Source organism: Carassius auratus, chromosome 22 (assembly GCF_003368295.1).
Source record: "Carassius auratus strain Wakin chromosome 22, ASM336829v1, whole genome shotgun sequence".
Taxonomy (NCBI): Eukaryota; Metazoa; Chordata; class Actinopteri; order Cypriniformes; family Cyprinidae; genus Carassius; species Carassius auratus.
The window spans coordinates 23,309,275-23,325,597 of NC_039264.1; the positions used below are offsets into that span (position 1 = coordinate 23,309,275).

Here is a 16,323-nt window from a genome sequence, read left to right on the forward strand (position 1 = left end):
TGATCCTCTGTGGTTTGTTGATGGAATTATGCAAATGAAAGGAGGAGTTTATAGATAGTAATGCAGGCGAGGCTTATAGATTTGTTTTGTGGGTGGACGGCATCTTTCAGGCTCAGTGACAAGGCCAATGAGAGAATATGATTGCCTTTCTACGATCCAGAGAAGAAAAGGCAGCGGAAAGCAAAGCATACATGAACAATATCATCCTCTGCATTCAAATGAAGAGTGGCAGCTGGATGATTATTGTATGAAGTAGCATATTACTTTTGGCCTTATTTCCTCTATGGGGACTGTATGCTGTGATGTTCAGGAATGCTGTGATGATTAGTCGCATTATTGTTTAACTGGATGGGAATAGTTTCATGTCGTCCATGACTTTTTAAAGCATTGTTCTTTAATTCCCAACAAATTACATTTACATTTATGCATTTAGCAGCCCCTTTTACCAGTATGTGTGTTCCCTGGGTATTGAACCCACAACCTTTTGCGCTGCTAACACAATGCTCTACAACTGAGCCACAGGAACATCAGGTCTGCTCGTATTCTTTTGTTATTGTTGTTTTATTTGCATATCCCTAAATATAGGGTGACCATATGCGCCGTTCATACGGGACACGTCCCAGCCAGGATTTTAATATTGCCTAAAATATCCTGGTTTTGGCTATTTGCACTGTGAAGGTTGATCGTTGTGTAACATTCATGAGAGCTATAAAGAGCAGAGGAGAGGGCTCCTTATGCGTTCGAATCGCTTTCATGTGTTTGTTCGTTTGTTTTACTTAAAGCATTGTGGCGCACTTCGGCATTTTTGGGATTTGTGCACACTTCAAGTCAATCGAACGAACAAACACGTGCGCATATTTGCATCGCTTTGATCATTCCCTCTAGATCTCACCTTCTCGAACGCAGCCCCACGATTGGTCAATTCTGTACAATACCTGCGTGTTATTGGTCAAACTTCTCTGGATGTTTTAGGCATTATTAAAATCCTGGCTGGGACGTGTCCCGTATGAACGGCGCATTTGGTCACGCTACCTAAATAGCTATTTTCATTCACAACAATATTCTGGCAAAAGTCTAAAAGTGCACAGTGACGGTATTTGAAAAAAAAACACGTATGCTATATGTAAACAAGCATGAGGTACGATCTGGATCTAATGGTCATTTGGTCTAGATCTAAGCTGGATCTCCTTCAATGAAACCATGATATATTCAGGCTTGATAGTAAAGTAAAGTAAAGTCACATCGTAAAGTAAACAGGGAAGGGAAAAGAAGTTGCACCGTCAAGGCCATGAAGAAAGCATCCCCTTAAAGTTTGAAAGGGAAAAAATGAATACAGTCAAATTTCTGCTCCGAACTCCTAGCTCCCTTAAGGACTACAATAATGTACGTCGATCCCTTCATTAGAATGAGCCAGACCGACAGCTATTGAAATGTTTCGAGGGGGCTTGTGACAGCCCTCTGACTGGGAAGATGGACGCTTTCACTAAACATAGGTTGACACATTTTTCTCTTTTTCCGCTCTACTTTTTCCTCTACTCTGCAAAGCACTGCCTATCCATCATACCCCCACTTGGGCTGTGTGCTTCTAGTAACTTTTCTCTCTCTTTCTCCCTGTCTGCTTTCTGCTTTCTCTATCTCTATCCGGCAGCTGATGCAGCAGCAGGCGGCCCTCATGGCTGCCAGTCACGGAGGCTACCTGGCGCCCAGCGTGGCCTTTCCAACTACCCAGATCCACCAGATGGGGGCGCTCAATATCAACAGCCTGCCACCCACCCCCATGACCCCGGTGTCGGGTGAGTTTCATCAGACACTGGGTGAGCAACAGAGCTTCATTTTCTCTCTTACGGGATGGGGGTCTGAGGTGAAGTGTTTCTGTCGCGTTATTCAGACCACCGTAGTCGGTCTCAAGCTTACATATGTTTTAAAAGTTAGATTTCTGTGGGACTAAAGCTATAAATCCTTAATCAAATACATTTAATTTTGCGCAGTCAAACTAACAGATATGGCTAACACAACTGTAGCTTTGCTTCACCTAGCATGTATTGTTGATAGCACAACAATTGGCCCTGCATTCTGCTCTGAAAATAGGTGAAGCGTGATGTGTATTTAATGTATTAAGTGTTCAATGCACACTTGTCATGACGGATGGACTGTAGTTTGACTACATAAAAACCTACCTTAGCTTGATTGTAAGTGCGCGTTTAAATGTTCAAATGCACAAAAACTGTAGACAGTTAGATCATTTTCTTGAGGTTTTTTGTATAATTGTTTGCGATATAACAGAAAAAGTTATTTAATAGCATAAATGTGAATAGTCTTCAAGATTTTCATCTGAACAATAGTTGATAGTACACTTAAAAAAAAAAAACATATATCTTCATTATAACTTCACATGTAAACATTCTTGCGGTACATTTGTGTAACTTACTCTGTTTTAAAAAGTCAGTGCCCATTTCTTTTGGTTGAATCAAACAAGTTTACAAAACAAAACACAGCTACGCATTTTTTAAAAAAAATTTATTTATGTTACTGTATAACAATTTGCGTTAAAAGTGTGAATAGTATTTTTTTTTTCTGAACAATAGTTGATACCACAATAGAAAAAGATTATTGCTCATGTAGAGGTACTTGCAGTTCGATCAATTAGTTTTCTGCATGTTAAAACTCAGAACTAATTTCTTTTGAATTAACAAACATTTTGTGCGAACAATACTAGATACCAAAGTGAAACTCTGAAATTGGTAATGTAAATTAAATTTGTGATCTATTTGCATTATTTTATGTGAATTAAAATGTCAGTTGCATTACGTTTTACTTGTGATTTGACAGAACGAATGCACAAAAACTACACGTAATTTCACAAATTAATTTTTTTTTATACAATCTTCTGTTATACGAATCAAAAATTAACAGAAGTGTAAATAGTCTTTTTTAGGTTTTATTCTGAAACCCCAATAAAACTTTTTTGTGCCGTTTTTTTTATTTTTTATTATTGTGATGTCAAAAATTTCTATAATTGACAGGAAATTGCTGCTAAACAAGCTAACCCAACCAAATTTGATCTCTTCCATAATTGAGCTGCAAAGTGAACCAGATTTTATGTCTGTAGTCAAAAATCGACCTACGTGACCTATATGACCGTCGGATGGGCAGCTGTGGAATTGTGGGTTAAATATACCATTACATTACAGAACAAGCACATTCCTTGCCTTGATTTTAAACAAATCAGCCTATATTATGTCACGTTTTAAGTTACAAAAACTCCCATGCTGACATTTCCTAAATGGCACGCACCCCAGATTGTTTTATTCGTCCTCAGGAAGCTTTGATAACCAGGACACACGACTGCTCTGATTGTCATTCCCAACACCCCGTTATCATACAATCTAAATAAACAGGAGATCTTATTGGATAATAGCCACCATACAGCATTTGCTTATGCAGCAGTATTGCACTTTTCCAATCCCTGCCGAAAACATGCCACCATGTGAATTATGCTCAGCTTTAACAAAGCTCATTCCTCTTTTGTCAACGGCACTGCTGTACCAATTTACACTATACACCACGACACCGGACTATATCATTTGTCATTCCCGGTAAAGCGCATAGTTTTGGCAACATATGAGTAGCTTGCAGCAAACTGGCCGGCTGATTTTGAAGCACATTATTAGTTTTGTGGCTAATTGACTGACCGTGGAAAACGTTTGCGTTCTTATTCAAAGTTAAAACACGAGCTTTATTACCTGAGGGGCTGGAACAGCAAGACGCTCCCCCTGGCATCACATATAGATTTAATACGGTTCCATCTTTTACAAGCCGCCCTCCAGTCTCATAAAAGCCTCATCCAATTAAAGCTCCAGAGCTGTCAAGCCACACTTCTCTTCTGCGACGCTGAGGCTATCCATGTGTGGCATTACATGCAAATGTACATACTTGCTACTCCAAATATTAAGTCAGACAGACAGGACGGTTTGTCAAATGTTTTGTTAAGACACATGCAATGCAAAACATGCACTTTTTCCATCCCGGATCATCCATCACTCACTGTATGTTTGTTTTAGCAGCACCCATTGTATTAGCAGTCCTGAAATTCACAGAATTGCAACTGTTTGTATTACAGTAATGCTACTGCATAGTTGATTTTTTCATGATGTATACCAAAAAGTACTGTGATGGCACCATGGTACAGTTATGGCATCAGATGCTAATACTCTGGTACTTTGATATACATGTAATGGTATTTACATGTTACTCCTTTGTACTAGTCAAGCGATTAATCGCGATTAATCACATCCAAAATAAAGGTTTTTTTCTACATAATGTTAATCATTAGGAAATTAAGTAAAGATCATGTTCCATGAAGATATTTAGTACATTTCCTAATGTAAATATATCAAAACTTAATTTTTTTTATATTTTTGATGCGATTAATCGCGATTAATTGTTTGACGGCACTACTACTATGATACTTCAAATGTCCAAAGCATGGTATTACCATGTGCCAAAAACATTGTAAAAATTTGGTATTACTATGTTTACTGTCACAAAATCTGTTAATACCATGGCAGATGTCCATGAAAACATGATAATATAATGGTAAACCTCACAAAAACATAGTAATGATGTCGCTATTGTCCAAAGTCTATAAAAACATTGGTAATGCCATGGTAAATGTTATAAAATCATAGTATTACCATGAGAAATGCTCATGAAACTATACTACCACCATAATAAATGTAATTTCCATAAACTATAGATACACCATGGTAAATGTCACAACACATAGTATGACCATGTCAGAGAGCTATGAAATCATGGTGATATCATGCTAAATGTCACAAAAACATGGTATTATCATGGTAAATGTCCATGAAGCCTAGCAAGTCTCACACTAACATAGCATTGTCATGGTTAATGTCAATAAACCATAGGCACTGTATTTTCATGGGACAAAATGGTACCATGGTACTAGCATGGTAATTTGACAATGTACCAAGGTTTTTAATGTAATGAGCAGGGAATAATATAATAGGATGCCAATGATACTAAAATAGCACTGGTAATGTAATACCATGTTTTGGGTTGTTTTGTTTTTGGGTGTGTATAGCTTGGTATTCTTGTAAATACCTTGCTGTAAATACCATGTTAAATGTCCATAATAGCACAGCACATCATCTTTTTTCACGTTTTTATTACTATTATTATTATTCTTGCAAAAAGAATTCATCTCTGTGTAAAACAATGGCTCTTGTATGTTTGGATTGTATCCTTTTTGACTGGGATCAATGTCATATTAACATGCATTGCAGCTGCTGGGGGGAATTGGCCTCTGTTACACTGACTTAATTGAAAGAGACTGGCGGAGCTGCGCGGATCTCCTGTGGACGCGAGATGTGCTGAAATATGCGAAGCATTGGACACGCTCCTGCGTGCGCGCATGAGCTCTGCTCTACTGATTGCCTTCCATTATTGAACCTATTGGAATCTGTTGCATTATTAATCCTGGGCGAGACAGAACGGCTGGCGTTAAAAAATATTCCAAGGACTACAATAAATAAGATATTCATATGTTTTTTTTTTCATTCATTCATTTGCATCTCCCTGGCAGGCACAGCACCTCTGGTTTATTCAATACATCTGCCTGTGCACACACACACACACACACACAGACACACACACACACTCTCTCTCTCTCTCTCGCTCTTTCTCTTATTGGTTGTGATTTGTGTATAAAGCATTGTAGAAGAATGGACTATACTGGAATCTGGTTGGATATTAAGAGCTAATGTTGCCGGAGAAGTATTGAATTTTTGTTTTTGTTTTTTTGGATCAGGCTTTCAAAATGACTGAACAACTACTCTATTGTGATGCAAAGAAGCCTTCTAACTTCCTTTTGTCATGAAGTGGTTTTTAGGGAATTGTGCTGCAATCTGAAGACATCTGGCAAGACCACAATTGAACGGCAGAACAGCTGTCACATCATCTGAGGCAGCTTCCAGATCTCCATCTTTTAGTTAATACACAAGCGTGGAGTATTATTAGTGCCAAATATCCTCGGTGTTAGAAATAACATTAACGTGAAGTAATAAAGTATTAGCAGGACATCTCATTGGGCTCAAGAGGAGTTACAGATTTGTAAAATTGGATTACAAAGTAGACAACATCTGGAAAGTATTATTAAGATATGGATTACAATGAAAATTTTTTGCACAATGTGTAATTTAAAAATGTTCTCAGGCAAAAATATTTAATAAGACTGACACAACCTGACTGTATTTGTAATCTTACAAATGTAATCCTGATCTGAGATGTATTCATTCAAGGTGGATTCGATTTGATTGTAATCCAAAACTGATTATTCAGTTACAATGTCAACAGGTCCAGTTAAGTATCACATCAAAAATATCAATATTAGTAATAATACTGCACTTTTTAGGTATATTATTTTTATTTTTATGATAAATTAATAATGTGGCATAAAGTCTTTAGTAAATGTTTAAATCCTTATGAAAAAGGTACTGTAACAGTATATTTTATTTAATATTAAGCATATGGGATAAATAATAGTGTCATAAATAATAAATATTTTTAATTATTATAAAAAATGCATTTAAATGTCATACTGATGACAGTTTTTGTACGTTTATAATAATAACAATAATAATATTTCGTTATCTTAGATTTTCTATATTAACCGCTTAAGTATAATAAAAACAATATTAAATATTTTTATATACATTTACATAGTTCAATACAACAATACAATTAATTGTAATATTTTATTACTTAATAATAATAATAATAATTGTTATTATTTAAATATAGAATCTTTTAAAACAATTTACATTAGCATAAAATTCAATACAATGATAATACAATTTAGTTTAATATATTTTTTATTATCATTTCAAAATTGAATATTTTAAATGAATTCAATAATATATATATATATTAGATTCCATATATAAAAAACTTTGACAGGTAAAGTGATGATATGTGTAGATATATCATGATACTGAATGATTATATATTCATATACTTAGTATTTACAAGGTATTTCAGAGAATTGCATATAAATAAATAAATAAAGCCGTAGTGTCATGGCACTTTGTCCCTAAAAAAACAAAAAATAAATGGTATTTACAAATAGGAAGATTTGATGCCACATTATTGCAACAATAGGTGTGCCATTACATGTGCATCCGGAGTAACCTAAAAACCTGGACGTTGTCATCGAGAGGTAACATGGTGACATCCTGCAGTGCACGCAGCGTTTAGGAGTGCAACACAGGGGTTAAGAACGCTCACTGAAAACAATGGCGCGGCCGCTCTATTAACAGATGTAAAGCACTTAAGCGCGATGGTGCGTACACACTCAGCCAGATGGCGCCCTCTATTAGAGGATGTATCGCTACCATGATGCATGGTGATGTTTTCCCCTATTTTGTTTCTTTTTTTTATAAGAGTAATGTTCAGCAGGTGCAAGCTCTCGAGCTACAAAGAGCTCCACATTGACGGCATGACAGTCTAATTGTCAGCGGTGGGATTAAATGGCTTGAAACGCTGGTCGCGTTATTCGTCTCTGCCCTGAAGTTCGTACCCTGACACGGGCTTGATGGGTTTCGCAAAGTCCCCATCCTGCTTTTTTCCTGTTTAAATGGAGATGTGTCACAGGCAGATAAGAGGCTGCTCTTTGGTTAAGCATATGTCGGATGTTTCTGTTGTGTTTAAAGCCCCGGACGAAGTTAATGAGGTGTCAGGTGCAGTATTTGCGAGCCATCCAGGAGGCGCGGAACATGATTGGGACGGTTGAGTTCACCTTGTGTGCCGTCAGGGTCATAAAACCCATTGACTTTGTTCTCGGTCTCGCGGGGGCCGCGAAATAGAGATTGTACTCGTACGAAAGCCTGAAAGCGTTTCAAGGGGAGCAGCTGCACAGGTTGTGTCCCATACCGGTGTCCTGCACTAGTTGTAAAAATCATTGTGTTTATGCATACTTTATTTTGTAAAGTACTCGGAATGCATGTTTAGAGGCTTAGAGCTTCGCTGACGACTGTTGAAGATGTTAAAATGTTAAACGTTTGAACACTGAACAACATTTGGAGTCATTTATCCGTCGTGTACTGTTATAATCACTTCAAAATGGTTGAACACTAAGACCTGCTGTTGCATTTCTGCAGCATTGGGATTAAATAGTCTGATTTATATTTCTTTTGGTTTGTTGCCATTTTTCCATCTCCAAACTTAATGCAAAACAGTTCCCAATGGTGTCAGTAGGCAGAGACTGTGTGCTGTGGCATGCTGGGAGATTGAATATGTAAATTATATCATGCCAGACATGATGCTATGACCCATTTTAAATTGTGTTTTGCTGTAAAATCTATCAAATAAATATTTAATAGCTTTAAACAAATCTACAATGCTGCTTCAGTTGGTGATTAAAGTAATAGTTTGCCCAAAAAAGTAATTTTACGCAATAAATATATATTAAACAAACAAACAAACAAAAAAATCTGTAGAGCCCAAAATTAGATGTTTAACAGAATGTTCACAATGCTCTTTTACATCCAATGGAAGTAAATAGGGACTGGAGCTGTAAGCTCCAAAAAATGACCATAGAAGTGCCATGATTTTGTGTTTGATGGAAGAAAGTAAGTCATATGGGTCTGAAAAGACCTGAAGGTGAGTGAAAAATGACTAAATTTGCATTGAGAGTGAATTGTGATCTAGTGTGAAATTGTCAGACGGACAATGTAGTAGAGCCAAATCTTGTTAAACTGCCATAAAAGTATTTATAACTGCATTTGTGGACTAGCATATAAAGAATCTCATTTGCTTTACATTATATACATAGTAAACCTCTTTATGAATTCAAGAGTAAATAAACATAAGCCAGACTCTGTATTAAAATATGGATGTAATGGGAGTTAGTTATTGTGATTCGTTTGGCTGCAGTGCTTACCGATACAGTTCCAGAGCTCCTTGTTGATTTCAGTCTATAATTTGCATAATAAATCCTTTTGGTGCATATGGTAAGCTGTTCCTCATTGTAGTCACCATCGGGTGCAAATCAGCATGATGCACCGAGGGCAGATTGCAGTAATGTAAATCCAATTACACTCCCCCCTTGAAATAACAGTATTTGCAGAATACTCAACATCTCGTAGTGCGCAACATACTAACAGGGTTGACAGATAAAAGATTTGTTTAATAACAGATGGATTCATTCTGGAATTTTGGAACTGAATGCTAAAATAGACTACAGCTGGAACAAATTGCTTTGATATGGACCACACCGAACCACAAAGGGAAAGATGATACAGTGCATACTTGGATATACTCTAAGAAGCGCCTATTGATTCTTTTGATCTGGGAATTGCATGACAGGACCACTGCAAAATGTTTACGCTCTAACATAGTAAACTGACATGTTACTTGATTTTCACAACACAGTTTTTAAGATTATGAACATTAGCTCTTAAACCTAGTCATTATGTACATTTTCATGTAGAAAGCAACACCTTTATGAGAAACGTTGAGAGTTGTGTCAGTTATAAATAATTAGGATTTTTTTTCAAAAGCTATTAATAAATTATTTTTTACTTTTGTGCATATTTTTATAGGCCATTGTGTCATTTAAGAAAAAAAAACTCTCAATTTATGCCTGACAGACTGATCATTAGCTTAGCAACATGATAACATCAAGCTCTACTGAAATGAATGACAAGATTTGCAAGATCTCAGCGTTTTTGTAGCTTACGCGAAGGTAAACTAATGGTGTCAATTTCAAAAACTTGCACTTTGAAACCAGTTTTCAAAGTTAGCATTTTCAGGCATGTAAATGAAGGGCCAAAATGCATAAAAAGTGTTCATTGTTTAGTTGAAAATGTAGTCATGTAAACACCCCTAAAATATATTGGAATATAGAGGTTTGGAGAAACATTCTATTTATAATATAATTTGTAGATATTGGATAAACATTCATTTAAAAAAAAAGAGAGAGTAAAAATACTTAACTCGAACTAAAATTTTCATTGTTAGCTTAGCCACATGCTAACATCAAACTTTAGAAATCAAGTGACAACTGTCTCACCTAAAAAAAAAAAAAAAAAACACACACAACTGGTCCATAAAAACAAGGTAAAAGATATAGAGGTTTGGAGTAATCATTCAATTTATAATTTTTAGAACTTAGTTAAATATTCATTTCATTCAGTACCAAAAGTAGCAGTAAAAGTAGCTTCATCTTATTCAGATTGTTATCATTAGCAACATGCTTATGAAATCTGTTATACAATTATACAGAATGCGAAACACAGGGCCGTGAAATGAAAAATGTCTAGAGGCGCGTTTTGTGTTTTTAATTTTGTTTTGTTTTTTATGAACAACTTCCAACTTGAGTCATGTTTTTAGAATGCCGCCTCATGCGCAAAACTCGCGACATCCATGTATCGCACATTTACTGTACATAGAGACCAATGGAAAAGCAGTATGGTGTAGCTTATTCCAAGCTACACCGTGTACCCTGAGTCACATCATTTGTCTTGTCTTACTAGCTTTTTTTAATGCCTACTGAAGTCTTATTCCTCAACTAGAACATGATCTGAGTTTCCGTGACTAGCTCAGTCTGTTTCCTAACCTTCCTGCAGACTGGATCGTCCCGTCAGCATTCAGCTTTTCCAAACTGTCACATCACAATGATAGATTCTCAACATTATAACAGCATGCAGCTGCCGCTCGGCCCCGCACGTGTGGTCGGTTCGGCTGAGGCTGTCTGTCGGACATCTCCGAACGCACCCAGTCTCCTGGGCTCAGCCAAGAATGGGGCAGAGGCGTCAACTAATACATCAATGTAACGTGTGGGAAGCAAACAATCGAGAAAAAGCTTAGGAACAGGAAATAGCACAAACGAGAGTAAAGAGCTCTCCTCGGCCCACTGGAATTCCCCCAGGTTACAGCAGTGGGAGGTTTGAGTGCAGCTTTGGGAACCTGTATGTTCGATATGAGCCTGGTTCACACTCTGTCATGCTGTAAGTCAAGCTAGTTGGGAAGATGATACCGCAGACTGTTTGAATCCATCGGGGATTCAAAGACTAACTTAGACCATGTCCACACACACATGGGTATTTTTATGAGTCCGAGTCTTTCCTTCTTTCGTTTAAAAAAAAAAAAATCTCTGTCCACATGAAAATGCAAACGTATGGTATGAAGCATTGTCAAGAGCACGCCAAACCAACAGGTGGCGATATAATCTCAACAGTCAAGCCATGTTGGCCAGTCAGAAGCCTGAAAAAGTTTCCAGTAGGTGGAGATAACAGCGCAGGCTTCGACGTCGCAAAGCAAAATCTCTGGTTTCGCTGTCTAGGCTATAACACTGCAACCAGAATTTTGGAAAAGTTTCACCCTGGCATGAGTTTTCAAAAATTTTCAGTTTCAGTGACCTGGTGCTGCGCTTGCGTGTGGATGAATGGCCAAACTGTGTAGTAAAAGCTGCTGTTTTAAAAATTAACGCGTTCTTGTGGACAGGGCCTTATTGTAGCAAGGGCCTATTAAACGCAATTTTTGTGTGTTTTGTTGTAACCATTTTTTTTTCTTTGTCATACTGATGATATAGAATGACTGACCGATCAGCAGTTCGCCTACATTTATCTATATGCCACGCAAATATAAATAGGTTAAAACAGCTTTATATAATATAATGACTTTTTAAAGAGTTATATTAATCATAAAACTGTATAAATATTATATATGTAGTATATAAATAGTGCTATATAATAGTGCTGTATCTTAACTATAATATATAAATAATTAAAATTTAATAATGAACGTATTGGAATGTATTAATAAATAATGAAACTAAACCTATAAATAATAAAATATAGTACATCAATTAGATTAACAATAGTAGTAAGATTCATTGAAAATGAAACTAAAATAAAGATTTATAAGGTATAAGTAAATAATAATAATAATGAAATAATAAAGATGTGTGTATATATATTTTTTTAATTATATTAATGTGGGATCAGTTTTTGACAATTTTCTGATGTGATCAACATCATTCCCTTTTAGCTAGTTATCAACAGCTTTCTCTTTATATGTAAACATGTAATTTTCTATGCTTTAATGTGGAATTACAGACTTGCACACCTTATTTGGAGACTGTACCAATGTACAATGTTCTGTCTGTGTTTGTTTTCCTGGCTCAGCAGGCCTCAGCTCACCGCCTGCCAACATCACCACATCTGGCGTCCCCAGCATCGTCACTCCTATCGTCAACGGCTTTACCAGCATCCCTCACCAGCCCAACGGACACCCTGCGGTCGAGGCCATGTACACCAACGGACTGCCCCCTTACTCCACCCAAAGCCCCACAGCTGCGGACACCCTACAACAGGCTTTCACCGGGGTGCAACAATATACAGGTTCACTACCTCAATGAGCTTTCTCTCTCTCTCTCTCTCTCTCTCTCTCTCTCTCTCTCTCTCTCTATATATATATATATATAACCACATGAAACTATTCTATTTCTGTGCTGCTTACTTAAAATGGATGGTTGTTTTTGACCAACCATGCGTCAGTTTGTCTTTTTTCCGAGTAGCCTTGTTCAATGCTGTATCACATAAATCCAGGCTGTGTTCTCACACAAATTTCTCTTTGCATGTACAGCCATCTACCCAGCAACCACACTGACCCCTATTGGCCAAAGCTTGCCTCAGCCTCCACAAGTCATTCAACAGCAGCAGCAGAGAGAAGGTGAGGGTGAGAGATTTTTCATTCGTTTTGGCATGAGGATCAATACTACATGCATGATGACGAGTGAACAGTTCATTATACTGAAATAATTGCAAATCGCATCTTCCATTAAAGGAGTATATCACGCAAAAAATTGAAAACTTGCTGCAATTTACTCGCTCTCAGGTCAGCCAAGATGTAGATGAGTTTGTTTCATAATGGGAACAGATATTGAGAAATTCAGCATTCCATCAGTTTCTCACCAACGGAACCTCTGAAGTAAATGGGTGCCGTCAGAATGAGAATCCAAACAGCTGTAACACATGCGTTATCCACACAACTCCAGATTTTAATTTGGATTAACTTTTGGATTATTGTGATGTTTTTATCAGCTGACGGTATTCTGACGGCACCCATTCACTGCAGAGAGTCCGTGATACATTTTATTGGCCTGTTTCAGCATAATGATAAAAACATTTCTTGCATGGTATTCTGAAACAAAAGGCCTGAAATTAACAAATCTAAATACAAGTTCTTGTATTAAAAGCTTTCTTATTTTGAATGGAGACTGCACAGTGAGTAACATCTGTGTGTTGCAGGACCAGAGGGCTGCAATCTCTTTATCTACCACCTACCACAGGAATTTGGTGACAACGAACTCATGCAGATGTTCCTCCCATTTGGTACGGTCATCTCCTCCAAGGTCTTCATGGACAGAGCCACCAACCAGAGCAAATGTTTTGGTGAGACAAATCAATCAACGCTTCAGTAATAGATGCCAGTGCTCGTAAAACGGCTGATTCCAGCATCACTGTTAAACTGCATTCAGCCAGTCCCAAAACAACCAATAATCGGTCTCTGTCCGTTTCACAGTGTAAACTCCATTCTGTGTTTGGTGTCAAGCCACACACCGGAGCGCTGCCTTTTAAAAACCCCTGAGCCAGAAAAAAAAAAAAAGTCCTAAGTGAAGCAAAAAGGCCCATTATGGATCAACATCTGTTCCCGCTCCAGGGGGAGACATTTCCCGAGCCACAATTAATAGCAGCTCCCGTCTCCTGGGGGAGGTTAATAAGATATAAATTTGTGAAGTAGGACCTGTTTGCGGTATTGACTTATACACTATGCATTTACTGCATAATGTCAGGGCTGGGTAACAGGCGCTCGGTAGAGTAATTAATCTGCGGTGGGGGCCGCGGCCCGAGATGGACCGATGGGACTTGGCTGAGAGCACTGATATACATAGATTCCCTATTAAGAAGCCTTGTGGCTTCATCCCCCACTTCACCTCCATGTGGACCTTCTCGTCTTGTAGATACAAGCCTCGAAATGGGGGCAGTTCCAGGCGCTGCTCCCAGGTGGCTGATGGCTGAAGAAATCGCCCGTTGTTTTTTACGGTTCACTGCTGGTTCCTGATGACACTCGCAACGCCAGCGAAAGTGCATCCTCAACTCATTTCGCCTTTTTCGGTCACTGGCTTGTAAAAACCTATGGGTTTGAACGGGACGCTGGGGATGTCACGGACGAATGTAGTTTGCATGCTGTGGGTGGCCCCGTTTTGGAGTCCTGTGGGGCGATCTGTCCCTGTTCTATACCACCAGTGGCTTATATATGCTCGAAAGTAGCCCACACAGATGCATATATGGTGATTTTTCTGAGTTGGAAGTGGAAATAAGTTCATAAAAGAGCCATTTTTGACTTGGTGGAAACTTTAATGCTTTAATATGATGCCGTGTAATCAATTTTAGCACCCGAGCCACTTGGGTTCACTTCTGTTCGCGTCTCTTGCAGGCTTCGTGAGCTTCGACAACCCAGCAAGTGCGCAGGCCGCCATCCAGGCCATGAACGGCTTTCAGATCGGCATGAAGAGGTTGAAAGTGCAGTTAAAACGGCCGAAGGATGCGAGCCGCCCGTATTGACAGGGCTCCACCCACACAGGGCTCTCAGCAACAGCACAGGTAGGACACCAGACACCGCTTTTTTAACAGGAGCATGTTCGCGATATTATTTAGAATTTCATTTTCTTCACAGGATTTGAAGAGCGGCATCGCAGAAGGAATTGAACTTTTTTTCTTTCAAAACTAACAAGAACAACACGAGTGGATTTTTTTTGAAGACATATCAGCATTTATTTTAGGAAGATGTCCGGGATAGAGGAGGCGGGATTGCAGGCGAACCGGCACCCGTGGACAAACCACAGTCAGCACAGCGCACGGAAGACAAGTGGAAGATCTCTCTAAAGACAAGAGAACTCAACACGTCCCGTCTCTCGCTGAGCTTCGCACCGTCAAGTCAAGCAACGAACAAAAAGAAAAAAATAAACGAGCGAGAACAACTTTGATTTCTATATACATATTATACACACATATGCTATTTAAAGGAAGAGGCGCTTATGGCTTTTATTACACTGGACAAATGAGGGTTAAACTTGAAGACCAAGATAAAATGCAGTGGAAAAAAAGAAGCTCTTCTTGTCCCGCTAGTGGACTTTCTTTCTCTTTTCCTCTTACCTTTTCTTCTGTCACCATCTTTCCGCAAACGCAGGACATTCTGTGGTCACAGAGGTTTCCATGCCCTCAGTGAAACTGATCAATCTTTCACCCCAAAGGGACCAAAGGACCAAACATTTTTATTCCTCAACAGAAATATATGGTATTAATAACAATACTAATACTGCAAACTACTACTAACGACATAAGTTTAAAGAAAGAAAGAAAAAAAAAAGCATAAATATTCGCTTCAGGTCGGAAGAGGAAAGGGATTTTTGATTTCTTTTCCTTTTACATTTCTAGCTACTGGGTTTCAGAATATTTAAACAAAATAGAAAAACGAAGACAAAAAAAATAATAAGTATTTTAAAAGCTATACTATTTTAGTGGAGTAGAATAGGTGGATTGGAGATTGTTAGGAGCATGTTCAGCCATGAAGAAAAAAAAAAAAAACATGAAAAAAAACAAAGGGGGAAACTGTTCATCATCCATTCATGTCAGAAATAGGCCCATATTCCAGAGAACAAATGCCGAGTATAACTATATATGCATGTTGCTGGTTTAGAAAAACCTTGGGTAGATATTCAGTACACACAAACAAACATATTTATCCGATGAAAGCTTTACTTATTAAGCAGAATAAGTACTTGTGGCTTCAACGCAAACTATCCGCAATATAACAGCTGTACCATTGCACAGGTAAATAATACAAAAGAAAAAAAAAATACAGTTAATGCTTGATAGGGATGGGAAATCTTAGGTTTTTTTGTTTCATTTCTTTTTTTTTTTTTCACCACTTGTGACAGTGACTTTTTCAAGTGAAGTGGTTCTAGTTAACGCTTAACTTTACTATTACAAGGGACCTGTTGACCTTTCATATCATCCATTTTGTGCATCTTTCAAGAGCATACTCATTAAACAGTTGGTGCCAAATGCTGAATATCAACTGATAAAGCACATTAATACGTTAAACAAGCAGTTACAAAGATACCAAGCCTTAAACCCTTACACAGCCCACAAAATGTGGTTCATAACAGACCTACTGAACGGACAAACTCGCTATTGCTTACAACTTCTGAAGCACACCAGAATTCTACAGGAA

At 37.9% G+C, this 16,323-nt stretch overlaps 1 protein-coding gene across 14 annotated transcripts in view; it reads left to right on the forward strand.

The window, feature by feature from the left end:
* The window catches only part of celf5a (cugbp, Elav-like family member 5a), a 199,645-nt gene extending 183,926 nt beyond the window's left edge, over positions 1-15,719 (forward strand). For 4 of the 14 annotated variants that reach the window (XM_026198307.1, XM_026198308.1, XM_026198303.1 and 1 more), the window contains exons 7-12: positions 1,649-1,814; positions 12,210-12,425; positions 12,670-12,762; positions 13,335-13,478; positions 14,524-14,690; positions 14,764-15,719. In XM_026198307.1, the coding sequence (XP_026054092.1) occupies positions 1,649-1,814; positions 12,210-12,425; positions 12,670-12,762; positions 13,335-13,478; positions 14,524-14,651 (747 nt within the window). In that variant the 3' untranslated portion in view covers positions 14,652-14,690; positions 14,764-15,719. The remainder of the gene's footprint in view (positions 1-1,648; positions 1,815-12,209; positions 12,426-12,669; positions 12,763-13,334; positions 13,479-14,523; positions 14,691-14,763) is intronic. The other 10 variants (XM_026198312.1, XM_026198311.1, XM_026198306.1 and 7 more) reach the window with 5 other exon arrangements.
* The last annotated feature ends 604 nt before the right edge of the window (positions 15,720-16,323 follow it).